General features: G+C 48.7%; 6 protein-coding genes across 6 annotated transcripts; 3 read left to right on the top strand and 3 right to left on the bottom strand.

Annotated features, from left to right (window-relative positions):
* Nucleotides 1-171: 171 nt before the first annotated feature.
* On the bottom strand, nucleotides 172-1328 carry K441DRAFT_285499 (uncharacterized protein). The gene has a single exon (XM_067640956.1). It carries the CDS (start codon nucleotides 1036-1038, stop codon nucleotides 457-459), a length of 582 nt encoding a protein of 193 aa, XP_067498682.1. The 5' UTR covers nucleotides 1039-1328; the 3' UTR covers nucleotides 172-456.
* A 131-nt stretch (nucleotides 1329-1459) lies between these two features.
* On the bottom strand, nucleotides 1460-3425 carry K441DRAFT_585173 (glutamate decarboxylase; the record flags this gene model as incomplete). Its single annotated transcript, XM_067644567.1, has 7 exons — nucleotides 1460-1728; nucleotides 1781-1985; nucleotides 2035-2100; nucleotides 2152-2326; nucleotides 2393-2467; nucleotides 2527-3353; nucleotides 3405-3425. The coding sequence occupies 7 exons, from the start codon at nucleotides 3423-3425 to the stop codon at nucleotides 1460-1462; spliced, it is 1638 nt and encodes a 545-aa protein (XP_067498681.1).
* A 1578-nt stretch (nucleotides 3426-5003) lies between these two features.
* K441DRAFT_584978 (FAS1 domain-containing protein) lies at nucleotides 5004-6421 on the top strand (the record flags this gene model as incomplete). The annotated part of the gene is made up of 2 exons (XM_067644560.1): nucleotides 5004-5723; nucleotides 5777-6421. The coding sequence occupies 2 exons, from the start codon at nucleotides 5004-5006 to the stop codon at nucleotides 6419-6421; spliced, it is 1365 nt and encodes a 454-aa protein (XP_067498680.1).
* Nucleotides 6422-6726: 305 nt separating this feature from the next.
* On the bottom strand, nucleotides 6727-7047 carry K441DRAFT_668003 (uncharacterized protein). Its single transcript, XM_067649930.1, has one exon. It carries the CDS (start codon nucleotides 7012-7014, stop codon nucleotides 6805-6807), a length of 210 nt encoding a protein of 69 aa, XP_067498679.1. The 5' UTR covers nucleotides 7015-7047; the 3' UTR covers nucleotides 6727-6804.
* A 185-nt stretch (nucleotides 7048-7232) lies between these two features.
* K441DRAFT_708422 (POPLD-domain-containing protein) lies at nucleotides 7233-10367 on the top strand. The gene is made up of 2 exons (XM_067653774.1): nucleotides 7233-9378; nucleotides 9514-10367. Exons 1-2 carry the CDS (start codon nucleotides 7281-7283, stop codon nucleotides 10134-10136), a joined length of 2721 nt encoding a protein of 906 aa, XP_067498678.1. The 5' UTR covers nucleotides 7233-7280; the 3' UTR covers nucleotides 10137-10367.
* Nucleotides 10368-12851: 2484 nt separating this feature from the next.
* Nucleotides 12852-15803, top strand: K441DRAFT_700018 (uncharacterized protein; the record flags this gene model as incomplete). The annotated part of the gene is made up of 2 exons (XM_067653217.1): nucleotides 12852-12986; nucleotides 13062-15803. The coding sequence occupies 2 exons, from the start codon at nucleotides 12852-12854 to the stop codon at nucleotides 15801-15803; spliced, it is 2877 nt and encodes a 958-aa protein (XP_067498677.1).
* Between the last annotated feature and the right edge of the window lie 89 nt (nucleotides 15804-15892).

Raw genomic sequence — 15892 nt, 5'->3', positions numbered from 1 at the left:
CGTTCCAGGATGAAGACAGGAGACTTGGAGACTGATAAGAGTACGAATAAAGAAAAGAGCAGATGTCAGGTCCGGAAGAGCATGAAAACAGAATGGAACGTCATGACATTGACGATGTTTAGTATGTTCCCAGGTCCTGACGCACACGAAGTAGATTAAAAACAGAGTAAAGGAGGAATTGCGTCGTCTTTAAACAGTAGACTTAGAGAGTCGCGCCTCTCTTTCGCAATAGGAAAAAGAGGCAAAATTCCCCAGAATGCCCACCTGGATCAAGACAACGCAGAAACGGCAGAAGGCCTTTGACAGCCGCGCTAAAGAGCACCATCAAGCCCTCAAAATCAAAAACACTACGGGTCAAGCTAACATGGTAGGTCAAGCCCTTTGCGCCCCCCGCCTCTTGCGCAGACTCTATTCCCTCGAAAGTGAAGATATCCTCGCCTCGATCCTCCTAGCTGTCTAGCCACCGCAGGCACGAGGTGCATCGCCCACCTTCCTCGAACGCCGAGTGATGCCACCACGGCAGGCTAAACAGCTTTGCCGGACAGGTGCCAGCCTGCAGGTGACACCGAAAGCGGCAACGCAGCGTCTTGCCAGAAACGCGAGCCGTCCGGCGTCGAGCTGAGAGGCCGTGAGAGCACACTGGAATGGCTGATACGACGAGGCTAGTGGGTGGAGGCGTGGGCTGACACGCATCATTGCTAGTGCCAAGGTCGCTTTCGTGGTCGGACAGAGTAAGGGGCTATGACAGGCCACGATGGGTGGGCTGACGACACCCAAAGGCCGGCTTATGCGAGACGTCTGCTGGGGTTTAGCAGGGTTTTGCAGTGTCGATGCGCAGGCGATGGCAAAAAGTGCCATGCCAGATCTGGAGATCGAACGCCATGTTCGCTTATCTTGTTCCAAGCCCGAGGCCCTGGAAGCAAATATCATGGCCCATGCGGAGGATTCCGCGCCAGTGGCACAGAGTGGCCACGAGGGTGTTGGAGTTGCGGGCAAACAGGGGCCTTGCCTCTGACCTGCGCTTGTGAAGCCGATCATGGTGCTTCGTTGGGGCCTTCGATGGAACTTAGAAAAAGAGCATAGCGCTAGCTTCGGCTGATCGAAAAGTCGGCCTTGTTATATCTACGCTATGGGCGCTTTTCGCATTTTACGTTTAGGCTTGCATGGAACACTCTCCTTGATATTTGTTTTTCTTGTTTCATCACGCCCGAAGATCACGATCCACTATCCGTTGCTCGGCAATGTGTCTGCAGCCACCACCACCACCATCAACACTCGGCAAATGTGTACTCGTAAGCCTCTAGTTTCATGATGCCGCAATGCCACCGGCCCGCCGTCATCGGCGCCTCCGCCTAGATCCAGCCCACCCTCCAGCTCCCCACCTCGCATTAGAGACTTTGCTTTCATAGTAGAGACCGTCTTGGATCACATCGCCTTGCAAGCCGCGCCGCACAAGGACCTAACAGACCGATCGGTGTACGCCATCGTCCATTGGCCGATTCGCAAGATATCGATTCTTCGATTCCACGCCACGGCTCGAGTGCTGCTTCTCGATGCTCGCAGATGCCGGCTGCCAGGCGGCGAGATCGACAGCATCCGAGCTCATTAGCGTCTCGGTTACAGCGCAGATGTCACAAATGAGCCTATCAAGCAGGTCCATAGACATGGACTCTCGGACAACCACCCGGAGAATCTCGGTTTTTTCTTCGTTTGGCGGCAGTGGATAATCTGCACCAGGTCAGTGGAGAAGGCATGACGGAGAGATCTGTGCAAGTCATACTCGGAATAATATACTGCTTTGCACGCAACAAATTGCTGACTGAAACTTGTTTCACGTAAGGATATTTTCTCTTAAACTCGTTGGATAGGCTGAAAGCCACGACCGGAAGTCCGGCATTGTAGTCCGCACTACTTTGCCCCTCTGTATACGGCTTCTCTCCTTTTTCGTAAACATAATCACCTTTCTTACGATGGATGTCGCTGACCTGGCGGGACATCAATCAACAGCTAATGTGAACAGGAGACAAAACTAACGCATTGATACCAGCCCGTGGCTTCAAGAGAACGGCTGAGAAGTCTCGCGTTGGCAAGCGCATTCTCCTATATAGCTATCAGTAAAAAGTCAAATCAAGCGTCATACAGCACACGAACCATAATAGCTCGATAGCCAGTGAAACCGAGATGTATCAGATTGTAATATTGGCAAATTATTTGAGCTCCGGGTCGTGAAAAATTCAACGTGTAGGACTCTTCCGTTCCACCAAGGTAATGCAATTCGAATATTAGGTGTTTAGGGAGGAACTGCTCATCTCTGAAGATTATCCAACTTTTCAATTTCGTAGTCAGTTTAAGCCTTTGCTCAAGTGATTTAGGTTATAATTTGAAGGCTTACCCAACACCAGCATACACAAGACCAAATTTGTGGCCTGAGGTGTTGATCGACTTGACGCGTGGCAATTCGAAGTTCCTATCATGCGGCGTTAGTTGTAGATCCATCGGAGAAAATACAACTTGCATATCTCCTACCACTTCGATCCCCCGCTTCCGCAGAACGGGGCGATGAATCCACCTGACGCTGCATCAACGTGGATGGGGATGTCGATCCCCGTCTTCTTCTCGTACTCATCCAAGATATTAGAGATTTCTTCCACGGGTTCGTAATGCCCCGTGTATGTACTTCCCATGATAACGAAAATCCCAATGGTATTCTCGTCGATATTCTCTTTCACCAAATCGGGATCCAGGCGATACCGACTCTTGACACTAACCGGCAAGATTCGAGCTTCGACTTCAAAATACCTGGCAAACTTCTCCAAAGCGACCTGCGCATTGGCTCCCATGATGATGTTCGGGTTGGAGGTATCCTTCCCTTCGGCTTTCCTCCTCTCCTGCCAGCGGCGCTTCATGGCGAGCCCGCCCAGATGAATAGCTTCCGAGGAGCCAGTCGTGGCTGTTCCAATAGCCGTTTCACCCTTCTGAACCCCCCAAAGATGGGCTAAGATGGATACACATCGAGAATGCATGCTCATCATGGCAGGATATTCATCAACATCAGACATATTCTTGGAAAGATTCTCAATCATAAGCTTCTCGGCTTCCTCTTCCATGTATGTTCCTACGAAGCTGGCTAGGTTCAAGTTTGGTCTTCCATCAAGATCTAATTCGTCCTTGAGGAGCTGATGTACAACATTTGCTGGTGCTCCATCGTGAGGAATGCGAAATTTAGACAGCTCTGTAGCGCTTGCGTAGCGGCTTGAGTAGGGTGTTGTGTGAGAAACGGCACGGTTGGAATGATGACTTGTCCGATGGGAAGGGTGGTCATGGAGCTTCTTGATCAACTCATCCGGATCGATCTGTTGGAGACGTTAGAGAAAGCTTTTGTGCAATGGGTAATATTTGCTAACGTGACGAGCGAGGCCTGCCATGATGTTGATGAGCTCGTCTTTGAAGTCTCTGTGATTGAAGTCAATTGGGAGAAAGAATGGAATGCAGTGTCAAAGGAGGAGATGCAAGGTGGTTGAAGTCGAAGGTCTGGATGTGATGCTATGAATGCCGTAGGTCTGATGTAGCTATCAGGAGAGAAATGGGATTCACGGAGCACAACAACCTCCGTTATGCTTGGAACGATACACATTCTTGGTCAAAGGCTTAGAAAGCTTAGCAAGCTTAGCAAGCTTGTTTGAGAAGCAACTGTGCAGCCAATTGCTACCTTCTTTCAGCGTTACCACGTTGCGTGTGTAGCTTTCCCCGCCGAGAGCATTCGGATTATTGGATGGAAGAATTGGGGATCAGGACATATTGCAGCACCTGTGGGGGTTGGCTGCATTTGCAGGTACGTAACGGCTTTCGGCAGGGAGCACGACGCTGATCGTTAATCGGGGATTGGCTTAGCCGTGACTGATCGAGATGAAAAAATCAGACGCTTCATGGGGAGCACGTGCGTACTGCTCCCTATACCCCCTTGAATTCTACAGCGAAGTGCAGCTTTAGTAGTAACTAAATGGTTTAAAAATTAGTTTTTACCCATTTTATAAACTATAATAATTATAATAATAGTTGTTAATATAATAGATTCTTTAAGTGACTATCTCTTTTCCAATATATATTTTATATTATTATAGAAAATGAGTTAGATTCTAAACCGTATCTTGATGGATTTTAAACTAACTACCTATATCTAACTTTTATATAATATAGCTATGATAGCTACTATGTAGTATATAGAGAAGTTCAAGGGCTTTATCTTGTAGTATTTTCAGAGTAATTAGACGTAGAAAGACAGTAAGGTTTGGCAGTTAGTTTGGTGATTTTGCGACCGTAAGTTCTCAGACACTTCGTAGAGAATTCAGGGGGTAATAGGAGTAGTGCGCGCGTGCTACCCCTGTTCTCCATGAAGCGTCCGATTTAAGGATAAGTTCGAAGACTTCCACGCTTTTTGACTTCTCGCGGTGAGTATCTACCTACCTACTTGGCACGCTGGATACCTGTGGCGTATCAAATTCATCTCCTGGGCGCTTTCAATTAACTCAGCGCATCATTTCATCGGCGTCCGGGAGACTTTTTGGCCGACGCGGGGTGTGGGGCAGGACAAGGTTACGAAGCTTACGCGGTCCCAGGTTGTCAACTTACTGCCTGATTTGCAACTCGCCTTCATGCTTTAACAGCCGCCTCTGCTCTACCGAGGTCACCTCATATACTTGCAACACTTACAAGCTACTTCACCAGGAAAACTATTGCACTGAACTGTCTTTTGGAGCCTTTCCTCATCTCTTCTGCGTTGGCCGTGGGGAGCTTCGTCTTCGTTTCGTCATCGACTTTCCGCCTCCGCGGAAAGCCTTGGTCTCTTGAATATACTGCGTAGTGCATAACCATCTTCCTAATCCTATCGAGTTTCATCAAAGCCTATTTCAAACTCTCCTCTAGCTATTATCAAGATGAGGCTTCTTAATCTTCTTCCGCTCGCCGCCCTAGGTGCCTCCTTCGTCGTGGTAGATGAAAAGGTAATGAGCAAAATCGAAATTGAACCTCACCGAAACAGGGATTTAATTTCCAACGCCGAACGTCCATGCCATGACAAGCTTATCGAGTGGAAGGACAAGGCCAAGACCATTATCGAAAGCTCGAAGAACTATATTGACGATGCTCTTGCTCGCGCCACTGATGCCGGCAACACTCTTTATGAGAAAGTCTACAGTACTGCCTACGATGTCGAAGCCTGGCTGGATGACTCGCTCTATTACGACGACCTCTACGATAGCTTCGAGGAGCCAGCACACCCACCGCACCATGGTCCTCCCCACCATAAACCTCCCCACCATCGCAAGCCACATCACCCTCCTCATCATAAACCCAACATGACCATTTACGAGCTAATTGCAAAGAGCAAGTTTACGACTAAGCTTGCCAAGTTAATAAACGACGATGATGATCTTGTAAAGTTACTTAATGGTACCGAAGCAAATTATACCGTCTTTGCTCCTATCGACAAAGCTTTTGAGAAGATCCCTAAGCATGGCAAAAAGCCTTCCAAGGAATTTATCAAGGATTTACTGCTCTACCATGTCTCCCCGGAGTTTTACCCTGCTGGCAGGGTCTTGCACTCTTACACCATCCCAACACTCTACGAGCCTTCGAGTCTAGGACACCCTCAGCGCTTGACTGTCCGAGCTAGTTTCCATGGCTTGACAATTAACTTCTACAGCAAAGTCGTTGGCCTCAACTTTGTACGTTTACTTGTTTGTTATTTTAGATATCCAGACTAATTAATTTCCCTCAGTTCGGAACCAATGGCGTCATCCACGGTGTCGACAGCATCATCTTGCCCCCTCCTAAGGTTGTGAATATCATTGACCTCTTTCCCACCGAGTTTAGCACTCTCACGCTTGGCCTTGAAAAGACTGGTATCTTCGAAAAGATGAATACCACCGCACATACCGGGGGCACATTCTTTGCTCCCTCCAATTTCGCTTTCAAGAAACTTGGCCCTAAGATCAACGCATTTCTGTTTAGCAAATTCGGTACTCCCTACCTAAAAGCCCTTCTCAAGTACCACATAGTAGTCAATCAGACTCTTTATTCCGATGCATTTTACGACGCCACAAGCGATGACGTAGAAACGCAACGGCCAGGGAGCTACTTCCATTTTGATCTCCCAACCGCACTAAAAGATCGTTCACTGGCTGTCGATGTTACTCGCTATGGACCATTCATATCTATCCAAATCAATGGCTTCACTAAAGTTACAGTACATGATGGCGTGGCCAAGGACGGCGTCATTCAAGTTATTGGAGATGTGCTGATTCCTCCAAAGAAGCTCCCTGGTTCTAAGAACCTAGTTTACTGGGAGGGCGAAGAGATGAGTGAGGAAGAATTCAAGGAGAGACTGGACCCACTCATCAGGGACGAAATCTTGGAACTATAAACCAATGGCGTGTATTCCAGAGCACTAGTTTATTTTCGCCTCAACGGCGAATTTGACGCTCAGTTTGTCAGTGTAGCATGAAATATACATCATGTATGTAGTTGGTGAAATGAAAAATATTTGGGTGATAGTTCTTCTCCGATTGATTAAGGCCACTACTAGTTACATCCCCTAATTACTACGCGCACCCCGCCTAAACAGGCTCAGATTCTTCCTCTTTAGGTTAGATCATCACGTGTGTTTGACTTATATGCATCTGCATCGCGAAAATCAAACTTTTAAGATGAAGCTTCTATAACTGTACCACCAGAATCAAGTCTTGATTTCAACTATAGTACAACTTGTGGAGTTCAAATTAAAGCCATAATACACCGAAGGACCCCTCAGCAAAGTCGTGCTAAAAGAATAAGGCCCCACGACCGCTGTAAGCCTGAAATATTGCTGCCAATACTTGGCAGAGGCATCTTGACTTCCACCACCATTCTCACCACCTGTAATACCGCATAGCCCTGCCCTTTGGCGAACTCATTGATATCATCAAGGGCAAAGTTTGCACAATCGTACAGCTTCAACGGAGGTGGGTTAAGAGCCATGGTAGATGTAGGGGAAAGCAATGCAAATGCGAGGTGTTGATTTGAGTATGGGTTTGCGACCGTCGCGCACTGATGCAGATGTAAACAAGTCAAACACACGTGACGTTCTAACCTGAGGAGGAAGAATCTAAGGGGTGTAACTACTAGTGGCCTTGACCAATGACGTAAAACATACATGTGACTCCACGATGATGCGGCTGCTCAACGCCGAGCCGAGAATCCAGACCATTCACCAAAGTTGCCAGTCTCCACGCACGTTGTCCGAAATGCCAGATTTACAGGTACAAAAGCCCAAGGCGTCCAGTAATACTTTGCATTCAGCTTCCTCCACGAACAAACGCAAAAGTCCATCGGGTTTCCCTGTCTCCACGAATCTCCCTAAACGCTTGCGCACCACGATTCCCTCAAAGCAGCTCGCTACTGTCCCTACTTCCTCAACATTTCCTGGCAATGAAGTATCCGTCGCCCGCTTTGTGCGAGCCCGCGAGATCGAAATCCGCGCATTGGAAGATGGTATGCGAAGAGCGAAGAAATTTCAGATGCGTCGCGCGTTCCAAGATGTACCAAGAGATATGAGGAGGAGGACTGCGAGTCATAATCCAAGACGTGTGCCCGGGAGGCTGAGGAGTAGGGCAGTGAGGGAAATGAGGGAGGATCAAACTCCATTAAAACGCGGAGAAAGTGGGAGTGGTACGGGAAAGGGAAGCAAGGGAAGATTGAGAGCAGAAGGCGTGAGTAGGGTGAAGAAGAAGAGGGTGAATAGAAGAAACCACGGGGAAGAGGAGCAGCAGCACTTGGGTACCGTGCCTATTGGACATAAAGCAAAAGTTATGGTCCCGACGAATCAAGCGTTACAGGATGCATCTTCAAAGAAGAACACATTGGCGAATCCCCTCCACGCTCGAACGCCAAAGATCAATCGCTCTGCAGCACTCAAAAACCCTCCGACACCGCTGGCTCGTTTCCGCAAACGTCAAATACATAAAACATGGCTACCAACACACATGTTCCACACCAAGCGCGCACATATGACAGCTCCTTTGGAGCCACTATGGCGCTTCGCAATCCCTTTGACGCCTACAGCGAAGAGCTATCGACCTACACATCGCGCAAACACTTTGAGAGGCTCTGTCGCATGGGATATGAGCTACATGGCGACAATTGGGCTAGAGGGCCCCGAAGTAAGTCTCGTGGGGCTTTTGAAGGCGCTAGGTGTGGGTATTGACTACGAGGAAGATATGTGGGGGAATACCGGAATAGGGAAGAAGTGGAGAGATGGTTCAAGGTTTTGGGAGGGCTGGACATTTGAGAAGCATGGCTGCCGAATAGAAGGAATCGCACCTGTAACTATCATTTGGTCTGCGAAAGAGAGAGGGGGGGCAGACACGACAGACCAGCAACAGGTATTCTCTACGAAAAAGAGAGAAAAAAGAAGAGTGTTTATTCGAGTCCACCCTGCAGGATTTCTTCAGCTTTGGGGAGGTGTTGTTAGGTTTGCAAAGGTTCAAAAACCAGCTGTAACCGTGGAAGATTTACGGTTCGAAATCGGTAGCATTGAGATATCCGGGCCCGGAGCTACAGAAACTTTATGTTCAGCCTTATGGCCAACACCATGTCCAAAAGGAGAAGCATTCCCAGCCGACAGTCCTCAGACCGTATGGAAAGATTTTAGCATTCTTACAAATCCTAGCAGCCTTCCAACAAACACACTCCTTGCTTTCACCGTCTCTGACCCACGTCTGCACTACCCTCCACAAACAATGTCTGTACTACATGACACTGCTTCTCGGTCTCGCCTCGCCCAGACCCTTGCAAACTGGCCTCTCGATATGAATCAATCTCCACCTGCAATCTTTAACCGCAATGCGAGGCTAGCAGCCTCAAGGACCCTACCTTCCCAAAAATCAATCAATCGCCGCAAAGGATCCGCCATGCCTGGCGAATATCCTGAGCCACGTCCTACCGACCCTCAAATTCCGATTCTGCTCTGTGCCTCTCGTCAGCGCGGCGTGTGGACTGTTCTCCTACCTTGGAAGTGCGTCCTCCCAATCTGGCGCACAATCATGTATTACCCACTCTCTTCTGGGGGAAACCCAAGATTTGGAGGACTGAAGGAGACTAGACAAGTGTCTTTTGAAAGCTCACGTCCGTGGTTCCCCGGTGATTATCCTGGGACAAGTGCAGGATGGGCGTGGGAGATTCAGGAGAGGGCGGTTAGAGAGAAGGAGTGGGCGAAGAGGCCAAAAGGCAAGAGAATTGAGTGGGGGAGTGTGGACTTGGGAGATGGGAGGAAAGGAGAAGTTGGCAGGGGTTGGGCTTGTGATTGGGAAGAAATCCTCACAAAGGAGAGTCTAGCAAAACATGAGTTGGCAGGGGTTGGGCTTGTGATTGGGAAGAAATCCTCACAAAGGAGAGTCTAGCAAAACATGGTAGGCATTATCTTCCGTCGTCATCATTGACAAAACCCTAACCCTAAATATAATGTCTAACTCTGTATAGGTCCTCCGCCTCCCGGAGAATTGGGGGAAATCGAACCTCGCCCTTTTCACCACCTCCATTCTTCTACCATTTCAGACATTCTCTTTTCACGCTCCTGCAATGATCGTAAAGTCTTCACTCATTCGCCCTACCTTTTCACGGCCAAAATCACACTCTTAACTCGTGGTGTCCCTACAACCTGTGCACGGGTCTATCGGTTACCAACTACAAACGCCGAACTCCGCGCACAGTGGCTATCCCTCATTCCTCAATCAAGATCCCTCTCAAAGTCTAAGAACAGCGCAAGTGAGCCATCGCCGAGAGTGTCAAAAGACGCGCCGCCGCACCTTCAAAGAAGAGCGCTTGCTGCGAACTTACTAAAGCCAGCGCAGCATGAAAAGACCTCACCGCAACCAGGGGGTAAGAACTATCCGGTTGTGCCAGGAAAAGACGATTTAGTGGGGTTTGTGACGTCGGGAAACTTTAACTTAGGAGAAGGAAAGGGGACTGGAGTAGCGAATCTGTTTGTCAGGAAAGTTTTAGGGGAAGATGTAGAAAATTATGTAGAGAAAGAGAGGTTTTGGTGTATCGTTCGTGAGGCTGGGCAGGGCCTAGGGCGATTGGCGAAGTGGGAGGTCGTGTAAAAGTATGTGCAGACTTCCATCTTAAGCGGTTGGAGGTGCTCACTGGATGACTGCGACTATAGAAGATACAAAGTCAGATGATTACGTCAAGCACAAATTATACCAAAGCTCAGTGACTCTGTATTTGTTATCATAAAGTGTGCCCTTTTCCCAAATTTGTTTCCGCGTACCCTGATTACTCTAAGTATGGCTTAGGGAGGATACGGTTGGGAGTATAAAACCTCATGCATCCCTACTCCCGCAGTTCTTCATCAGATAGCCTTGGCAGCACAGGAACCGGGGGGAGTTCATCTCTGTAACATGATTTTCGCCGGCCATAGAATCAAACATAGCCCCAGGATGATATGAAGGTACTAAAATGGCGTCATCGCAAAAGGCTTTTTCGATACAGCTTATGCCCCAGTAGTAGTCATGTACTTGAAGATCTGAACGGTTGATTCATCCTCTAAAATTATATCAAGGTAGAAAGATCTCTGGAATCTCTAATCTCGCGGGTCTAATAGTTACGATGGTAGAATTATTTCCGTGCGAGTATGCCCACTGAGCTAGCCGTTTTGGGATCAACTTCTCTAGGAGTGGACGAAGTAAGGGACAGCAGGCCACTACGATTGTAACGCTAACCTCTGCCATGGCCCAGATCTCGTCATTTACTAAGTCACGTCGGAGTGGAATTTCACCCCTAATATTGTAACGATGCGGAAGGCACCCGCAGCGACATCGCTACGATTAAAAGAAGTGAGTAGAGAAGGCGGAAAGCCAAGGATCAAGGAACTTACAATAACCCCAGAGCAAACACAGCACTTAACACTATTTTGTGAGTGTGAGGTAGTTGAAATCTCCAAACCACGAGTATTGGTAGAGACCAAATTAAGACATCGTTGATGATGTTCCAGGCTGCGATTGCGACGTAGAGGTCTGTTGAGTCGCCACATTTTTTCCATTTATGATTGATTTGTTCCAATTGTATGCGAAAGGTCCGCAGAGAAATCCCGCAGAGGCGGCGACGAAGAGACACCGGCCGACATTGAAACAGAGTGCCAAGTATGCTGAGAGTAGGTGTCAGCAAAGAATCTACATATTTCATGAGAGTCCCGTAAAAGTGAGCTGTATCAGCGTGACCGCGCTTCGAAAAAGGTTTCGTGAAGAAGACACGTATAAAGAGGGCGCAAATAGAGCAGCGGGCCAACGTCATTGCCATTACATAGGGGATTGGACAATAGTGAACAGCTTGAAAAAGCCATAAACAGTACAAGTTTTTGCAGAGCCCCGGAAGAATCTTACTCTCAGAGTTGCTTCTAATTGTTGCGGAGTGACATCCCGGATATGGTGACCAACATGTCCCAGGATGGAAGCTTCATTTGTTAGTCTGGCGGTGGATAGAGTAAAGAATGCTAGGGCCAACTCAAAAGAGAGCAAGCTCCTTGACAGTAGAAGAACAACTAAGCGCATCAGCTGCAGCTTGAGAATGATTCAACGGCGAAGTTACTAGGCCAATCACTATCAGCCACTCATCCACCATTTTGCGTTCCCCACATATTTTAAAGCGAAACGTGCGACTTCCGTAAGGGTGGCAAGGAAAGGGAAAACACATGAGAACGAAGAAATATTCGTTCGGCATAAGTGTCAGGGAAGGCTCGTTTGCCCTGATGAAACATGATGAGAGGGAAACCGAAGATGACGAGAAAAGTGTGGGATGATTCTTTGGACTTTGGGAGCAGATGGAACAACACCTGGGGCCAGGGTGAAATTGGGGAGATGGTGCGGATTTCACGAAGGGTGTGAGCACGAAGATGGATGTGGGGATTACGGACTTGTAGGGCTCCGTGGGTAGAAACTGGTAGATGCGTGCCTCGCACCTGGGTTGCGTCCAGAAGGCACGATGGATGGCTTTCAAGATCTCCTGGGGCAGCCTCGTAGGTATGGTAACTCATCATGTGAGACTATGAGAGAATCCGTGTGGCCAAACGAACCAAAAAGTACGGCAGTACATCCGATATCGCGTGAATTGCCAGAACCGTTGCTGCTTGCACTGTAGAGACATGGCATTATCGAGGTATCTCTCGTTTCTTGTATAAAACTTGCATAAAGCAGATATTTGCTTTTAGCTGATGGCACAATCCCATGAATGCCGCCATGACCGCCCCTTCGGAGATAGGATGCTTGTAGTGAGGCGGTGGGCGGCAGGTCAAGCAACGTATGCACACGCAATGTTTCAAATGGGAGGCTTAAATGGTACGTTCTCTCATTGGTAAGCTGTGTGAGAAAAGGCTGTGATTCTTCTGGACCAGGAAGATGGAGCGGAGGGATTCCAAGGTTTTCAGGGATATTTGAGGGCCTGGGTGCTCCTAGTCGATAGCAGGGCTGAGGTTCTCATACCTGAGAAGTGGATTTAATGATGCTGAAACCTGGTGAGCTGGTAATGCCTAGCCCGGATGTCGTTGTCGTCAGCTGGCGTGGGTCGCCTCGTCGGCGCAGGTCAATCGTGGCTTATTCCTGTCCAGCCACTGACGCCACGGTGCATCGGCCAATGACCTAGGGCCAGGGGCGGGATGATATACTGTCTCGCGATCCTCCCAGGATCGCTGCCCAGGTTGCATCTGCCCCTCCGGAAATGCACCTCCCCTGCGTGCAATAATCAATTCGCGAACCCCCAGTTATACCCCGCCAGCATGACATTCGCTCCTCCATCTGCTGCTGCTTCACTCTTGTTGCAGGATGCCTTTGTTGCAGAAGCGTCCAAAGCCCTCTCAAGAAGGCCCAGTCGATAAGCCTGTCGGGGGAAAGAAGAGGAGGCAGAAGTTTTTCGACTTCTTTAAATCAAGGCGGTGGAAACAGCAGGACAATGTTCAGGTGACCACTGGCCTTTTAATCATTTGTCACTGTGTATTCTAGAGATGAGAGCCGCTAACAAATGTCGTCTGCAAGCTCTCGAACACAGCTCTACCTTCGAAGCAAGCACAAAACATCAAATCTACAGAATACCCCGAACGAGTCAAACAAAAGCCCCCTATCGAGGAGCGTCCGGCAACGCCCAGCCAACTACTTACCCCACCCGCAGAACCCACACTCAGCGAAGAAGACCTCCAAACCATCTTCTCCGGTGCTCCTCAGTTTGCCGTTACAACTGTACAAGGAAGACGTGAACCAATAGCGTCATGNCCTTGGGATGCTGGTCTGCTAATTCGGGACATTACAGACTCCCTTCCACTGTCCCACCCAGCCTTCGCCTCTGCAACGTTGAGAAAACACATACCGATCTCAGGACAACATGACGGAAGTGGAAAAGCGTATGTTGGTTACAATATTGGTGCTGTGGAAATTCCAAGCATGCTTAGTGCTCAGGGAATTGAGCGAGGGACCGTGGGCTTCGACCACTTCCTGCAACTGCCTATTTCGGATAATTTGGCAACCAGCATCGACGAATATGGTGTACAAAAAGGGTTATCCGAATCAGCCAGGAACAGAGAGCTCATGCACAATAATCCTGAGAAATTAGGAATCCGTAGCGTCGACTCTGCTATGATCCATGAACGGTTGATTGAGTTTGAAGACCTATGGCAGTCATTTCGAGAGGAATCAGGAACAACCACCATTCTTGATAAACACTCCCCGGGGGAACTTTATGCCAACCTCTTTGGAAAATTTTTAACTCCTCCACGATTTGATCCTGATGCAGGCGACCCTACCGGTCTAAAAGTCCAGATTGAGACTCTCCTTAAGATCCTTAAACTTACGGGGTTCTGGTATGACTTTAGCCTTGTAGAATGGCGCATCAGGCTAGGGCAGATTCTCTGGTCCGCTGATGAACCGGCTCTCGGGGATGAAACCCCGGACGTATCCAGTCAGGCCCAGGTGTGGACGGGGCGAGACATCCTCCTCTTACAAATATCTCTAGCTTGCGAGCTTTTGCTTCGGCTGGACGCTGTCTCCGCTGTGACAGAAGATGAAGTGACCTCCAACGTTCATCTTACTGCCGAAGAGCTTAAGAACTTCACGAACCTGAAATCTCGCAAGACAGACTGGGATCTCGTGCTGGCCCGTCGGTTTCTAGAGAACGTACTAGTTATGATGGCACCTGAAAAAACCCCTCTGCTGCCTTCGCCGAAGCTGCTTGGTTTTTTTTCTTCCGTACTAGCAAAACCCGAGCAACCTAAAGCACTCTCCAAGTCAGATATCATTCTCCTACCACGCCACCAGTCACTGCAGTTATCGGGCCTTCTCCGGTTTGCAGAGACTCTGGTGTGGCCGAACATCGACTTGATCGCAACTGAACTTATACAGAAGCTAAACATTCCTGATGCATCGCAAGTAACAGAAGAACGAAGTAATACTGTTGGGAAGTTTTTGGATCCTAGCACTCCTGCTTCACCCAGCATTTATAGCACCCCTCTTGCTACGCCTCGTTCGGGAACTAGCGCTCGAAATAGCTACTTTGGCTCTACGTCCGCACGCCCGCCCCTCAGCAGAACAAGCACGCAACGATCACTACAACTTCGACCGTCCTCGATACTTCTTGGAAGTAATAACGATAAAATGACGAATGCTTTCGATATCGGCGGATGGCTGAGTTGTGCTTACCTCACTGGACTTGTACTCCCTGGCGAAACAATATCACACTTTCTTATGTCCACTTTACTCGAAAACGATAAACTGGCCATCGTCGCACTCGGAGATTCTGCAAATCTCTACGGTGGCTTCATTTATAGAGAACGGAGCTGGTGGAGCAAGAGCAGCATCGTTGGCCGTGTTCTCGCGGCCATGGAAGGTGCTGTTGAGTGTATGGGATGGCTTTCAATTCCCAAGCTGCCTGCTGGATGTGTCGACGGTTGGGTAAATGTCCCCAGCAAGCAGATTCAGCTTGAGAAACAGGCTAGAATTGAAGAGGACGCTGTAGCTCGTGCATCGACACCAATTCCGAGTGGAAACTTGGCAGGTATCAAGCCGAAAGATCTCACTCTCCCTCTAGATTCCCTCTTCGTACCTGCTGCCTCTATCCAATTCTTGGAATGGAGCCTTATCCATAACACTTTAACTCCAGAGCCCGAGAACATTGATAACGAAAAAGAAGAGTATACGGTCTCCCTAGCCTTCTCGCTTGATTCGGTTACACACACATTCTCTCTTCATCATGACATACATTTCATTTCATCATTCCCCTGCACTCCTCCATCCGCACCTATTCACCTCCTCTCTCGCACAATGTCGAAACGAGTCACTCTTAACAGACGCAATTCGCACGGGTTTGAGCCGCTATTAAGCCATCCTCCAGACTCGGACGCGAGCGCGCCTATGCCATCCTATTTCCCGGAAGGCGAAGGGAATGCTGAGACTAAAGAATTCCCATTTCAGTTGCAGAGGGAGAAGTTGCTAGCCCATCCGCTGCACGTGTCTTACAAATATCGTATCGTGGATGTCGCAAAGCTCCTGGACTCGTCAGCCTCACTTCCGATCGAGGTTGAGGACGTTGTTGATGAAGATGGAGATCAGAGCATCAGTGAGATCTTAGTCATTGACGCGCGAGCAGATAAAGATCTAGAGCTTTTGGCAAGAGCTTGGTGCGCAGACAAAGGAGTCCATGCGATCATTGGGCGTACGGGAAGGACGTGCTTGGGATGCTGTGTACGCGAGGCGCGAGGGCTGGGCGTTGCAATAGTCATCAGGGTGTAACGAGAATTGATGAGCAGTATGACGGATGGGTTATGAGTAAACATGTTAATGGTGTTAGGATGTTATGGTGATGATCTGGGTTTCTATGG

This window comes from Cenococcum geophilum (assembly GCF_001692895.1).
Source record: "Cenococcum geophilum 1.58 unplaced genomic scaffold K441scaffold_59, whole genome shotgun sequence".
Lineage (NCBI taxonomy): Eukaryota > Fungi > Ascomycota > Dothideomycetes > Gloniales > Gloniaceae > Cenococcum > Cenococcum geophilum.
Note: the sequence above shows the minus strand (reverse complement) of the source record. Positions and strands in the feature narration are given on the sequence as shown.